Genomic DNA, 16,170 nt, shown 5'->3' on the forward strand with positions numbered 1-16,170 from the left:
GGCAGCCCGAACCAGTTTCCATGGACGACGCTCACGCGATGCTAGGCCTCTATCGGTTGGATATTGTCATTTATTGAACCGAAGACGTTCTTTGTCGGACTCGTGTGAAGCAACCAGAATGCCTAGAGAGCTGCGGTGGTCTCGTTAGTTAGGCCTGGATCCTATCTCGTTTGTCATGAAGTTGTAAGTGTCTGTGATAATCTGGTGGACTGGGAGAAGAGATCGTGGGAGACCATCGGCCTGTTAGACCACTTGCGCATGCGCAGTGTAGACGCGATCAACGCATTGGAATGTTTGACGGTACGGTGAGGCGATCTCGAGAACGAAATGGCAGTCTATAATATGCTTGAAGAACTTAATAATTTTCAGAAAAAATACATTTTAAAATAACTTGAGCTTGTGTTCATTATTTACAAAAAAAAGGCCTACAAGTCCCATTGGCTGTCTTTAATTTCTCTCTGGACAGCGCCACGGCAGATGAGGAGGACCGCAAAGCATGAGGACACAAAAAAAACCTCTAAATGTGCAATCCATGCTTTTCAAAAAAAGAGAGAAAAAAAAAACCCGCATCGCCCGATCAATTCTGGAACTTTGGTCTGACCAGAGACCAGCAATATATATTTTTTGGTCTAAAAGACGGAGACACAAAAGTCAAGAGGGTTTGGCTTTGTCACGTTTGAAAACTCAAAGGACGCCAGAGAGGCAGAAAAGGATCTGAATAGCAAGGAGTTGGAGGGTCGGACCATAACAGTAGGGAAGGCATTTCATAGGTGTCGTGGGGGCTACAGAAGAGGACAACGGAGTAGTAGTTTTGGTGGTGGCCGCAATCGATATTATTATGGAGGCTTCCAGAGTTATGGCAGCTCCCGAAGGAAGGATTATCAGAGCAGTGGCCGAGAAGGAGACCGCTATTCATGTGACTACAGTGACAAGTGGTCCAACCGTGATTGTTAGGAAAGTTAGAAAGAGTTGAAGCACTGAATGCTGCGGAGCAGCCGAGCCAAGATTCCTGCACGGATCAACTGTGAACGCCACGTTCCTAAAGGCGTCCGTGTAGTGAACTTACCTACACGGACTAACCGTGAACTTCACGTTCCTAAAGGCGTCCATGTAGTGAATACTTCCAGGCCTCCCCACCCAACCACCATGGAACCTGACTCTCAGCTCGGCCTCCGGGGGGTTAAGTGCTGTAGATTTGCTTGACCTTGGGATTTTTGATCACCACCCCTTAACCTTCATGCAAATGAAACTAAAAGTGAAAAATCAGAGGTTGATTAGAGGGAGTTGGGCTTTGCAGGAGTTCAACTTGGAAATTGAACATGTAAAGGGCAGGGAAAATGTCGTTCCTGATTCTTTGTCCAGGGTGAATTAACTTTAGAAATCTCTGTGGTTTGTGTGAAATTTTGTTGCTTTATTTTTGGGAAATATTGATTATTGTGGTTCACGGAATTGATGATTTGGGTGGTGAGTTTACTTTTGTTGGTTTCAAGAATTTGCCTACAAAGAAAGTTTTCGCTGTGTTCAAACTTTCTTTCTTGAAGGCGGGAAGTGTTACGGATTCGGCACTAATTATTGTTGTTATTATTATTATTGTTGGTTCTAAGTATTATGGTTATTGTGGTTTAAGGGAAAGGGTTATTGTGGTTAAAAGGTTAAAAAGCGCTCATGATAAAAATGATACCGGAAATCGGACAGTGCACCGGAAGAGGTTGAGCGAAGAGGAAGAGGGCGTGAGGCAGAGGTGAAACGACGCGTTTTGTAAAAGCTCCGTACGTAGCGTGGTCGAGCGTACATGGCGAGTGAACTTTGAGTCCTTGAAAGGAATCTCGTGCGATCGGTGTTATTGCTGGAGTTGTGGAAAAGCCTGCGAAGCCAGGTGCAGGTGTGAGATTCCGGAGAATCTTCGCCTCGAGGCTGCGGCTCGAGGAAGAGCCGTCCGCCATTTCGGGGACCTCGCGCATCGTTCGCGGAACCTTGTGTAGCCGCGTCCGCTGGTCCCGCCCTCCGGTGGTTTGCCGAGGATGTGTGTGCGCGACAGCGGCCTTTGAAGAATACGGTGCGGTTCGCGACTGCACGGTGTATGTGCACGTTTGGATCGCGTCTTTGGGATTCCTCTTTCCACCGCCAATTGGGGTAGGCTGGGACCACGTGACGGTCCCCGCCCTGCCTACATCTCCTTACCCGCCCCGTCGCCTCCTCGCCTCCTCGCCTCTTCACCGGGAGCACCATTGGGTTCTAGAGACATTGAGAAGGGCTCTGTTTCAGTCCCTGGGGGTGCCATGAGTTTGTATGGTTGATTGCCACCATTGTTGTATGGTTCTTCTTGTGTGCTTTTAATATACTAGGACGTGCCCGTACGTGGGTGCCCGTTCCTTGCCAAAAAAAAAAAAAAAAAAAAATTTGTGTAGGGGTGTGTGTGTGTAAACATCCTAGGGCGTGCCCGTACGTGGGTGCAAAAAAACATGCGTGCAAACAACAGCAACAAAAAAAAACTTTGAAACCACGTGGCAGTAACAACCACAGAACCCCCCCCTCTATTTACATGAATGGTTTGGTCCATTCGCAACGACCACAGAACCCCCCCCTCTATTTACATGAAATGGTTTGGTCCATTCGCAAAGCCAAAGCGAACGGCGAACGGCTAAATCGCCATAGCTCGGTAACTACTTCTCCGATTAATATGAAACCTTGAAAAGGCACATCCTCGGGTCCCCAGCAATATACCTGGCAAGTTTCAAGTATATCGGACCCGTGGTTGTCGAGAAACAGCGGTCACAGACACACATACACACAGACATACAGAGATTACTGGAATTATAGATAGATTATTTGTTCGTTGACAACCATTGGTGTGGTTTCCTTATTGATTTGATTGTTTCATTTGATGGTTTCATGCATGGTTTCATTAGGGATTGATTTTGAAACTGAATAACTATTCTTTCTGCCGTGACCCCTCTCGGGGTTCGGTGGTATACCGAGACCAGAAGATCGGGGAGGAACACGTAACAAGCGGTTAGTAAGTGCATGGATCAAAAAAAAAAATCCAACGAAACGTCGCATGCCTTTATCTCTTTCTGTGATCCAAGAAAAAGGCCTTATGTATCCAAGAAAATGGAAGACTGGTGTGCAAACGTGCAGGTAGTGTTTTTGCCACCCAATGCTACCTCACCTTTGCAGCCAATGGATCAGGGAGTTATTGCTGCTTTTATAGCCTATTATGTTATGCGTATCATGCATCGGTCCATCTGCTGTGACGTACGGGACCCTTCCCTGCTAACTCGCCATTGGGCTGAAGCGTAGTCTGGGGGTGGATTTGGCCTAAACAAATGCTTAAAAGTGTAGAAAAGGGTAGAACTTTAAATGTTCAAAGGGATGCCGTTTTGTAGACACACGCATGAGGGAGGGGAGGGTCTGTCTGGACATAAAGTGTCTAGACAAACGTGCAGGTCTGTCTGAAAACGGTCTGTCTAGACATAAAGCGATGCATATTGTATATCACGATGAAATTACGTCACGCTTACTCTAAACATTTACGATGGAGATAACTAAAGTATGTTAAGTAATGTTAACCCTGATAAGTTATTTCCAAAACGATATGAACTAGAACGGCACTCAGTAAAGAGCATACCTCCGCCTGCTTGGCCATATCACTCAATGGTGAAGAATCACTTAACAAATTCTACTAGCCGGATCCGGATCTTCACCAAAATTGAATCGATTCTTCCTTGTCACACACCCAACTGGTCCAACAAGTTCCGTCCAAATCCGTCCACAACATTTTGAGATATCCTGCTATGTATCATTTTTGGCCCTATCTCCTAATGGTGAAGAATCACTTTAAAAATTCTAGTAGCCGGATCTGAATCCGGATCTTCAACAAAATCGAATCATTTTGTCCTTGTAACATGTAATACGTTACATCGTATTACATGTTATGTCCATGGAATACGTTACATCTCTGCCAAATTTCGTCCGAATCCATTCTCAACTTTTTGAGATATTTTGTTCACAGACAGACAGACAAACGGACAGACAAACGGACAGACAAACGGACAGACAAACGGACAGACAAACGGACAGACAAACGGACAGACAAACGGACAGACAAACGGGCAGACAAACGGGCAGACAAACGGGCAGACAAACGGGCAGACAAACGGGCAGACAAACGGACAGACAAACGGACAGACAAACGGAGACAGACAGACGGACAGATAGACAGACAAACGGACAGACAGACAAAGAAACAGACAGACAGACAAACATAACCTCCATCCACCTTTGGTGGCAGAGGTAATAAAAATGCCATGAAAACGATATTTTAGCCTGAATGCAAGCAATGCACAAAGGGAAGCATTTAATTGCACAGTAACAGGAAAAGGCTACAGTTCAATTCCAAATTTGGTGAGAAGATTGCCTTTGTCTATCACCATGTGTCCAAAGTGGACATCTCTCTGACCATTCTCAGAGAGCCTCCTCAGCATCGACGAGTCTGGCATTTCACTCAGGCCAACTGGCACGGTCTTCAAGCAGCCATCAATCATCTGGACTGGTCTCCCATCTCTACCGCCTCTGACATCAACTCATCCTGGGAATTCTTCCAAAGTAAATTGCTCTCTCTCATGCACAGATTTATCCCATCTCGTCTTCAGTTGTCATACCCTTCCTCCCGTCCATGGTACACGGAATCTTGTGTTGAGGCTGTTGCCCAGAAACAACTTGCTTTCGTCTCCTGGAAAGCAAATTCAACGGAAGGAAATCTCATTTCCTTTCACAAAGCCCGAAACAAGTGTGTGTTCACCCTCAGGAGAGCCAGGAAACAATATCTCTCCGTTCTCAGGACCGAACTCTCTTATCTGTCTCCCTCTTCCAAATCCTGGTGGCGTCTGGTCAAATCTGTTTCTGGTGTTTGTTCCCCCTCCATCACCTCCCTCACCTCAAACGGCTACACGGCTGACTCCGCACGTGAAAAAGCTGAATGCCTCAACTCTGTGTTTGCCTCTAAATCTTGTGTCCCAAACACATCCCTCTCTGTACCCACCGTACCCAGTCGTACCCAGCTGCTCCTGGACTCTGTGTCCTTTCCTCCTGACAAGGTGGAAAAGTTTCTGTCAACCCTCGACTCTGATTCTGCAACTGGACCTGACGGCATCAGCCCACGGGTCCTAAAATCCTGTTCTTCCGCTCTTTCACTCCCTCTCTCTGTTCTCTTCACCCTCTCTTTTGCTCAAGGTCATCTGCCATCTGCTTGGAAATCAGCCAACATCACCGCTTTGCACAAAAAAGGTGCAAAAACAGATCTTAGCAACTACAGACCAATCAGCCTTCTCCCAATTATCAGCAAAGTCATGGAATCCATTATTGCTTCAGATATGAAATCTTTCCTCTTCTCCAATGGCTTGATCTCTGATCATCAATTTGGTTTCAGACCTGGTCACTCTACTCTGGACATGCTGCTTCTGCTTTCTCAACAATGGATGGAGGTCCTCAATGCCAAACAGGAAATTAGAGATGTCTCCCTTGACATATCACGTGCCTTCGATATGGTCTGGCACCTCGCTCGGCTCACCAAACTCTCCTCCTTTGGTATCCATTGAAATCTCCACGCATGGCTGGCGGACTTCCTCTCTAGTCGTAGTCAACGTGTGGCCCTGAATGGGTTTCTCTCATCTCCTCTTCCTGTTCAGGCTGGAGTTCCCCAAGGCAGTGTTCTGGGCCCTGTGCTTTTTCTGGTCTTCATCAATGATCTCTCTGACTCTCTTGAAAATCCTCTCTATCTCTTTGCTGATGACTCTACTCTCTGTCGCTCCATTCCTCATCCCTCAGATCGGCAGTCTGCAGCCTCCTCACTCTCTGCAGACCTGGACAAAATCACAGACTGGGCAAACAAGTGGAACATGTCTTTCAATCCTGACAAATCTCACACTCTTACGATGTCTCTTCGAAAAGACCGACTGGACAACCCTCCCATCCACTTTCTGAATAATCCTCTCCAAGAAGTTCTGTCACTCAAGCTTTTGGGTCTCACTATGTGCCATGATCTTTCCTGGGAAAACCACATTTCAAATCTGGCCTCCAAAGCCAGTCGCCGACTGGGCATCCTCCGTCGTGCGAAGTCCTTCCTTGGCACACCTGAGCTCCTAACCACATACAAGGCTTTCATCCGCAGCTCAATGGAATACTGCTCTCCCCTCTGGGCTGGTGCTCCTGCCTCACACCTAGCTCGTCTTCACGCTGTTGAAACCAAAGCGTTCAGAATCATTGGAATCTCCCGCGATGAAGCTAACTCCAAGGGCCTTTCACTCACTCACTGCAGGCAGGTTGGTGGGAGAAGGTTACCCCCCCCCTCCCCCCCTTCCCACGCCTCCTCCCCCCAAGCCCTCTCCCTCCCACACATCTCCCTGCTCTCAAATGTTATGTTTGTGTGCTTCCCCTTCTCTCCCCATATTGTCTTCCGCTCCCTCTTTTTATATATTTTGTTTGTCTGGTTGATTTGTTTGTGAAATAAATGTTAGCTCTTTCACGAGCCTCGATTCAGTTTCCCAAAAAAAACAAAGAAAAACAAACAAAAAAACAAACAAACAAACAAACATATTCGTCCAGATATTTTATGACCTCTGCCTGGGTTTTTTCCCTATGCCCCTGTTGATGACCCCGTGTATCAACAAGGCTGTGGCAGGATAGCCTTGAGGTATGAACACTCACCTCTGAGCTGTCTAGCCTCGGTTGAATCTCGACCCAGCTATAAACTATCATCCTAGTGTTTCGTATGCAGGGCGAGGCATCAATGTGTGTGAGGTCCCTCGGATGGATGTTAAACTTGGCGTCCCTGGGCGTATTTGGTGGCGAATAGGCGAACTACTGGCCGGCATCCCAGCCAAATTCCAAGTTCCTGCACACTTAGTTGATTATCCTGCGTCAGATCAGCGTTCTCTCCAGGATTGAAAACCCAGCTCAGAAACCTGCCGGCAAAACGTCCGCTATGCCCAGAGCATGATGATGATGATGATGATGATGATGATTGTATCAAATCTCCCTTCTCCCCACCTCCCCTCATCCTAACTGATGGAGACAAACCCTACATTGCACTTCATGTCTCAAATTCTAGGATACATTGCTTGTCCTAGATGTGCAGCTTGAATTGGGGAGGAGTGTGATTGTGACCCTCCATTATGCAGAATGACATTGGTATAATTGCTATCATATTGTTATTCTGTGTGATTATTTTTTTGGCAGGTGATTTGAGTTGCCTTTACTTCAACAAGCCAGATTGTTGCAGTAAAAATGCCGGTTCCACCACCACCACCACCACCACCACCACCACCACCACCCCCTCCTCCAACGCTTTCTAAGGTCAGTGCACAATGCTGGTATTTTTCTTTAAGAGTCACGGCTCGTGGAAGTGCTAGTGCACTGAATGGATTGGGACGTGACAGGACAAAAGGAACAGCAGAGAGAAAAGGGGTTGGGGGGGCCTGGCCTCCCTCCCAAATCATTTTATTTAAGGCCTGGCCTCGATGAGGACTATTTTGTCCGTGACTGGAGCCTTCAACATAAATAAATAAATTTTAAAAAAACATTTCAGTGTGGGAGATTCCAATGATCTTGATGGTATTTGTTTCCACGATGCCAAACTGAGCAAGGTGTGAACCAGGGGAGAGCAGTACTCGATCAAGCTGTGTCAAGGAATTGTGTCAAGTGTGTCATGTGTCAAAATGTCAATCAAGTAGGAATTCAGCTGTGTCAAGGAAGGACCTTTTACGATGGAGGATGTCTCGTCGGCGACTGACTTTGGAGGCCAACTTTGAAATGTGGTTTGCCCAAGAAAGATCATGAATGATAGTGAGACCCAGTCATGGAACTTGCTCAAGAGGATTGATCAGAAAGTAGATGTGGAGAGAGTTGCCAGACTGTCCTTTCAGAGAGGAATAGACAGACATATTTGTCTGGATTTTGATACATATTCCAAGCAGATGGAAGATTTATCTATGGCAAATTGTAGGGTGAACTGTTATTCTGTGTGAGACAAGGTTGGAGGAGGGGGCAAATTGTAGGGTGAACAGAGCATAAAGGATGTGCAATAGCAGTAGAGCTGATGCCCTCTGGTCCAGTTGCAGAATAAGAGTTGAGGGATGCAAGAAACTTCTCCACCTTCTCAGGTGCAAAAGACAGAGTCCAGGAGCAGTTGGTTATGATGGGGAAGGATGTGTTGATTTGGAATGGGGACATAAGATTTGGTTGGAAGTGATGTTCGGCTTTCTCGCAAGCGGAATCGGCTATGGTGCCATTTGAAGTGAGAATAGGGATTGAGGGGGAGCATACTCCAGAGACAGACTTAACAAGGCACCACCATGCTTTAGAGGAGGGAGACAAGGTTGAAAGTTCAACCTTGAGGTTGTCAGAGTTTTTTTCTGGTTCTTCTGCGAGTTGACACACTCTTGCTGCGGGCTTTGTGGCATGAAATGAGATTGCCTTCAGTCAAATTTGCCTTCCAGAAAGAGAAGGCAAGTTCTTTCCACTAGCTTTGACTATGTATTAGATAGAGAATGTGAGAGAATATGAGAGAATATGAGAGAATGAGAATGAATATGTATGAATGAATATGTGTCTTTGGAATAATTTTCAGGCTGAGTTTATATCAGTTGATGTAGATGTTATTAGACCAGTCATGAAGTGAGATTGCTGCTTTGCAGTCTCTGCCAGTCTGCCTGAGTGAGCTGCCAGACTCGCTGGTGCTGGAGGTAGCTCTCTGTGAATAGCCAAAGAGATATTGACTCTCACAAGCACATAAACACTGGCTTTGAACTATAATGAAGAAGAATACCACCAAGATTCTTGATGACACCAGTAATGGCAATTTGGCAATAAGGACAATATAAACCTTTACAACAACAACAGGCATTTTAAGGCCATTTTCCCTGCTAGAGTGGGGGTTAGCCTTGCGGTCCCCATGACAATCTTCTCCATTCTGCCCTATTTTCTGCATCTCTCCTTGTTAACCCCCTTGCCCGCATTTCTTCTTCCACCATCTTTAGCCAAGTCTTTCTCGGTCTTCCCCGTCCTCCACTTCCTTCAACATTCATTTCCATCACTCTTCTCAACCAGTCACTTTCATCCTTCCTCAACACATGACCAAACCATCTCAACCTGTTCCTCTTCACAGCATCAATCACAGGCTCTATTCCCATCATCTTTCGCAATTCATCATTTGTCTTCCTCTCTCTCAACGATACTCCACACATCCACCGAACCATTCGCATTTCCACCCTTTCCAGCCTTCGTTGCTGCTCTACATTCATTACCCATGTCTCGCTCCCATAAATCATAACACTTCTCACACGTGCAGCATACACCTTTCCCTTCAGCTTCAACGACACTCCCCTCTTCATCAGCACGCCACTCAGTTCCCGAACCTTCTTCCATGCACATATCACTCCAGCAACCGTTGCCGAGTCTGATCCACCTTCTCCATTCAGCATGTCTCCGAGGTAGCAAAATGTTGTCACACCTTCCAGCTTCACGCCGTCTCCAAGATCCAACTCAACATTTTTTCCATCTGCAGCTCCCTCTGTGCACACCTTACATTTGAATGTAGCTGCCACACTGGTTAATGACCCTCTCAGACCACTACATTTTTGATGAACCCACTCAGCCCACATGGTACATTGAATGGAGTTCACTCGGACACCCTTCCTGCACACAGCACATGGCCACTTCCCAGTTCTTTCCACCTCACCACATGCTTTACCACTTGCCATCACCTTCGTCTTTCCGATATTCACCTTCAGACCTTTTGTCTCCATACATTCCTTCCACTTGTTCATCTTTTCCTTCAGTCCATCCATGCTTTCCGCAATCTTTCACGTGCCTTCGATACGGTCTGGCACCCAGCTCTGCTCACCAAACTCTCCTTCTATGGTATTCATGGAAATCTCCACTCATGGCTTGCGGACTACCTCTCTGGTCGTAGGCAACGTGTGGCCCTGAATGGATTTCTCTCATCTCCCCTTCCTGTTCTGGCTGGAGTTCCCCAAGGTAGTGTTCTGGGCCCTGTGCTATTTCTGGTCTTCATCAATGATCTCTCCGACTCTCTGGAAAATCCCCTCTATCTCTTTGCTGATGACTCCACTATCTGCCGCTCCATTCCTCATCCCTCAGATCGGCAGTCTGCAGCCTCCTCACTCTCTGCAGACCTGGACAAAATCACAGACTGGTCAAACAAGTGGAACATGTCTTTCAATCCTGACAAATCTCACACTCTTACAGTGTCTCTCCGAAAGGACTGACTGGAAAACCCTCCCATCTACTTTCTCAAAAATCCTCTCCAAGAAGTTCTGTCGCTCAAGATTTTGGGTCTCACTATCTGCCATGATCTTTCTTGGGAAAACCACATTTCTAAGCTGGCCTCCAAAGCCAGTCGCCGACTGGGCATCCTCCGTCGTGCGAAGTCCTTCCTTGGCACACCTGAGCTCCTCACCACATACAAGGCTTTCATCCGCAGCTCAATGGAGTACTGCTCTCCCCTCTGGGCTGGTGCTCCTGCCTCACACCTAGCTCGGCTTCACACTGTTGAGGCCAAAGCTTTCAGAATCATTGGAATCTCCTGCGATGAAGTTAACTCCGAGGGCCTTTCACTCACTCACCGCAGGCAGGTTGGTGGTCTTTCTGTCTTCTACCAACTCCTCTCCGGCCTTGCTCCCCCAGCTCTCTCTGTGCTCTGTCCTCCCAATATTCCTTCAGGTCGCACATGATCTGCCTGCAACCCTCTTATGGGTAAACTGCCAAAATCTAGGCTCGCTGCTCACCTTCACTCTTTCATTCCCCTTTTCTCCCGCCTCTGAAACAAACTCCCCCACTCCCTTCAATCCCAGTGCTCCCTTCATTTCTTTAAAACAGCTGTTCACCACCATCTCTTATCTTCCTCCATCCAAAACCTTGATCTTTTCTAGCCCCGCTAATTCACCCCAGAGTCCTTGCAGTGTTCATATGTTTTATACCTCTCCCACCTCCCTCCAAGTCCTCCCGATGTCCCTGGTCTCAAATGTTGTGTTTGTGTCCTTCCCCCTCTCTCCCCATCCTGTCTGCCACTCCCCTTGTTTTTTGTGTTTTGTGTGTCGGTTTGACTTTTTGTGTGATTAATGTTAGCTCTTTTACGAGCCTCGATCTTGTATACAAAAAATAAAAAATAAAAATAAATAAAATCAACACTAGATCATCTGCATACAACAACTCCCATTGTAAACCCTCCTTTACATTCTGAGCCAGCACCTCCATCACAGCTACAAATAGTAGTGGACTTAGTACCGACCCCTGATGCACTCCCACCTTCACCTCCACCTCACCACTGTTCCCGTCCTTCATCCTTACAGCTGTGCGCGCTCTTTTGTACATTGCCATCACTACTCTGATCAACCATTCCTCCACTCCTAACTTCCTCATTGCCCATGTCAATACTTTGCATGGAACCCTATCGAATGCTTTCTCCAGATCAACAAACCCAAGAAACAACTTCTTCCTCTTCTCCGTGTACTTCTCCTGCAAATGCGTCACAATAAAGAGCGCGTCTGTCGTTCCTCTTTCTGGCATAAATCCAAACTGCATTTCGTCGATCTTCACCTTCTTCCTTATCCTCCTCTCCAACACCCTTTCCAATACCTTCATTCCATGCTCCAATAACTTTATCGCTCGGTATGAGCCACACTCCAGAGGGTCACCTTTCCCCTTGTATGGAGGGACGAGGGTACTCAGTTCCCAATCCACTGGAATGCGGCCTTCTTTCACCACCAGATTACAGATCTCTGTCATTCTCTTCACACCCCAATTTCCTGCTGCCTTCAACATATCTCCCACAACTCCCGTCGGCCCTCCCGTTTTCTACTCTTCATTGCTTTTATCGCTTCCTCAACTTCCTTCTCAGTTATCTTCTTTGCCGGTCCTAAAACTGGGTTACTCTCTATGTTGCCATCCCATTCATTCTCTGTATTCAACAGCATTTCCATATATCTTTTCCATCTTCCTTTAATATAAACCTTTACAATCGTGTCAAAATCCTACATCACTCTATGCATCATGTGCTCCTCTGAAATTATTTGAGATTAAAATCCCCAACATTGTAAAATGTATCTCCAAGATGTTTAAAGTACCTTTAATGAACACACTCGTTAGTCTTAATTTGAAGGTTTTACCCAGTGTGCTGGCCTCAAAGGAATTCTATTTGACAACTAGAGTAGTTGCAAGATTTTACAGATGTAGCCAACTCATATTTCTTTGATCTGAGTTCGATTGCTGACCTGACTTTAAACCGTAGTATTGGTGTTTCACAGGCAGGGCCTCGTGGTGTCCTTTGCAAAGAGTTTTTTTTATATACTGAATCGAGGCTCGTGAAAGAGTTGACAACCGCGAGGGAAAGACAGCACAGGGGGACCGCGAGGGAAAGACAGCACAGGGGGACCGTGAGGGAAAGACAGCACAGGGGGACCGCGAGGGAAAGACAGCACAGGGGGACCGCGAGGGAAAGACAGTACTGGGGGACCGCGAGGGAAATACAGCACAGGGGGACCGCGAGGGAAAGGCAGCACAGGGGGACCGCGAGGGAAAGACAGCACAGGGGGACCGCGAGGGAAAGACAGCACAGGGGGACCACGAGGGAAAGACAGCACAGGGGGACCGCGAGGGAAAGACAGCACAGGGGGACCGCGAGGGAAAGACAGCACAGGGGGACCGTGAGGGAAAGACAGTACAGGGGGACCGCGAGGGAAAGGCAGTCCAGGGGGACCGCGAGGGAAAGACAGCACAGGGGGACCACGAGGGAAAGACAGTCGAAAGACAATTACAACTCCATATGGGCAGGGTGCAGCCCGAAGTGGAGATCGGTTTCTGAGGTTTGGGACATGGAATGTAGGGACAATGACAGGGAGATCAGGAGAAGTGGTGGAAGTATTGGTCAGAAGAAGAGTAGACATGTTGTGTGCAAGAGACGAGATGGAAGGGAAGTGGTGTGAGAATGGTGAAGGGTAGGCAGGGACAGAAATACAAGTTTATGTGGCAAGGGTGCCTGGAGGGCGTGAATGGTGTTGGTGTCCTGTTTTCTGAGGAGTTTGTAGACAGTGTGGTGAGTGTGACTAGAGTGAGTGATAGGTTGATGATGGTGAAAATGGCGGGTTTTCTGATGAGTTGGCGAAAATGGCGGGATGAGTTGGCGGGTTTTCTCCGGTTCTGGAAACAAATTAAAAATTCCTGCCACCTTCAGTCAAACATCAGGCCTGGCCAGCTTGGGCCAAATATTTTTTTGTGAAATTTGCCCCAAAAATCATTTTTAAAAATAAACTTTCCCTGGCCGACCCCATAAGAAGGTTGGAGTAATTTGAGACATTAAAGTCAGTACTTCTGGTTGTTAGATTGTGTAAAGTCAGCAATATTTCCTTATTTTACTGATTCATAACCTGTGACTTTCAGTATCACTCTGAAATGGTTTATTGAAGAAGCAAATGAATGATGTTTTTTGTGCATTTGTCTCATGTGCAATGAATAGAGTGCTTTTTATTATTTTGAGATTATTCACTTGTGTTACTTGCCTTTGACAATGCACTATGTGAGAGATGTGTGATTTCTTGCTCATTTCCACTGCTCTTTCACCTCCCAGGCAAGTACTCCCAAGTCGTCCAAAAATGAGTCGAAGGACCGCAGTGCACTCTTGGCCGATATCAATAAAGGAGCGAGGCTTAAACAGACCGTCACCAACGATCGGAGTGCACCAATCGTTGGTAGTGTAAAGCTCACACTATTTTGCATTTTTCTGTGCCCTTTATAAGTCCCGTGTGTGAAGTGGAAAAAGAATTTTTAAATTTAATCCAATAGGCTTTTATCTTTTGACGATGAAGTCTTCTGCTTAAATTATGCGGACATTTGTCTTGCATAGTTTGTACCTACAAAGATGAACTGATTCAATGTTGGGACGTTAAACAGCGCCAGGTTGGATCAACAAGGTTTCTTTAAACTCTATGAAGGTTTCCTTTTTTCTTTGTGCACACATCCATGATGTTTTTGTTATCTATTGTATTTGTTACTGTTTGGGTAGAATTTTAATTCGAAATTTTACACATCAAACAAACAAAATAAAACTAGCGGTTACTTTTGCCACTAAATGTCATGTTATTCTCCTTCATAAGCCACGAGGAAGTGTTCCTCACACTACCAAGTGGTGGAGACGTAATAAATAGGTCAGATTAGCAAAGAACGGGCCACTTTACTTTGGCTGCGTAAACATTAGATTTTCTACACTATAAAAGGAGCTGTGTATGCCTTTGTGCGTGTGGCCATCTGTGCATCTGCGTTTCACCTATTAGTTGGAGAGGTCACCCGACTCGACCCACAATTTCTATACTACGGCTTCCATTTTGGTGCTTACTGCTACACAAAGTCAGACATTTGAACCTGTCAAATTCACAATTGCCATGCTCTCCCTATGAGTTTTCCATTCGGTGTAAAACAAACAAAAGAGACAGTTGGAAGGATTTTGAGCCATGGGGCATCTCTGGTCTTGTGAAGATGGGCCTCAGCGATCGAGGAAGCATTTTGGCCTCAGATATCGAGGCAGCGTTCTGTTGTTTATACACAGTCCACTGGTGAAAGGGGTTGAGGAGTTGTCACAATTGCATGTGCAAATTTACTCGTGGTAAAAATGCAAGTGTGTGCGTGCGTGCGTGCACCTTACTATGAGACTCTCAGAGATAGAGTGAATAATTATGGATATAAACGTCCAGTTACAGAGACACCGCAACAAATCGTAAATGAGGGGTTAGATCTTAACAAATGAAATATTTTTAGATATAATATTTAGTAGAATTAAGATCAATACTTCTCACTTAAACATTTCTAGTTTCTGGATCTGCATCCATATCCTGACCAAAAATGCACGTTACCGTTCTTGAACGGTCACCTGCATACACAAAAAAAAATTCAGAATGATTGCTTCAAAACTGTAGACAAAAATTGTGCAACACTATACTTTCGTCACGTAACAAACATACGGGTGGAAACATAACCTCTGCCCACCTTCAGTCTGCATTGTCCTCCCTCCTACAAATAAGTGTTATGAGTACAAAAATTTATTAAAATTGATAACATAGATATTGTATCACTTGCAATTCTTAACATGCAGATGTGCATTTTTATTTTTTTTATTAGCAGTCCGACAATGTCAAATGGTTAACTATTTAAAATCAGTGTGGTGTTTAATGCACAAATTTGACCATAACTGGCTTGAGTTTTGTGATATGTGTATGTACATATATATATATATATATATATCTATAATTCCACTAATCTCTGTGTGTATGTTTTTTGTATGTTTGTATGTTTGTATGTCTGTGACCGCTGTTTCTCGACAACTACCGGTCCGATATACTTGAAACTTGCCAGGTATATTGCTGGGGACCCGAGGATGTGCCTTTTCAAGGTTTTTTCAAGGTTTTAAATTAATCGCAGAAGTAGTTACCGAGCTATGTCCAAAAAACGATTCAACCAATCAGAGAGCAGCGAGCTATCACGTGTGCCGAACGTGGCGAACAGACTCTGCCTCGGATGGCACATTTGAGAGCGTATTCATTTATTTCCCGTCGGCAAACTATGTTGCCGTTAAACTATGTTTTAAAACTAATTAAAACTAATTTGCGATTCATCGTAACTGCGATTTGCGACCTTCCGGACAGTCAAATGAGGACGTCACTTCCGGACTTACGTAGCGGCTAGCGGGCGCCATTTGGAGGAGCTGGGAGGACTCAGCGTGATAGAGTGAGCCTGAGTGAGTATATCAAGACAAGAACAAGATCTAGAAGGAGGTATGTACGGTGCGATTCATATAATATATTGTTTAGTTATCGTCGATGAGGAATTTGGGGGCCCGATTAACTGCAGCGCCATCCGAGCTGCGGCGTCGGGACGATACATTCATTGTACGGTAACATCACGCACTTACGGGCACGTCCTATATATATAGTACGGGCATGCCCTAGTATATAAAACACAGTGTGTGTGTGTGTGTGTGTGTGTGTGTGTGTGTGTGTGTGTGTGTGTGTGTGTGTGTGTGTGTGTGTGTGTGTGTGTGTGTGTGTGTGTGTGTGTGTGTGTGTGTGTGTGTGTGTGTGTGTGATGTTACCGATAGACTCCGAA

At 45.9% G+C, this 16,170-nt stretch overlaps 1 protein-coding gene across 2 annotated transcripts in view; it reads left to right on the forward strand.

Moving 5' to 3' along the window:
- The window catches only part of LOC137431516 (uncharacterized), a 67,273-nt gene that overhangs the window by 23,633 nt on the left and 27,470 nt on the right, over nt 1-16,170 (forward strand). For both annotated transcript variants that reach the window (XM_078782184.1, XM_078782185.1), the window contains 2 exons: nt 7,237-7,353; nt 13,643-13,763. In XM_078782184.1, coding sequence (XP_078638310.1) covers nt 7,285-7,353; nt 13,643-13,763 — 190 coding nt within the window. In that variant the 5' untranslated portion in view covers nt 7,237-7,284. The remainder of the gene's footprint in view (nt 1-7,236; nt 7,354-13,642; nt 13,764-16,170) is intronic.

Source organism: Myxine glutinosa, chromosome 7 (genome assembly GCF_964187855.1).
Source record: "Myxine glutinosa chromosome 7, kmMyxGlut1.1, whole genome shotgun sequence".
Taxonomy (NCBI): Eukaryota; Metazoa; Chordata; class Myxini; order Myxiniformes; family Myxinidae; genus Myxine; species Myxine glutinosa.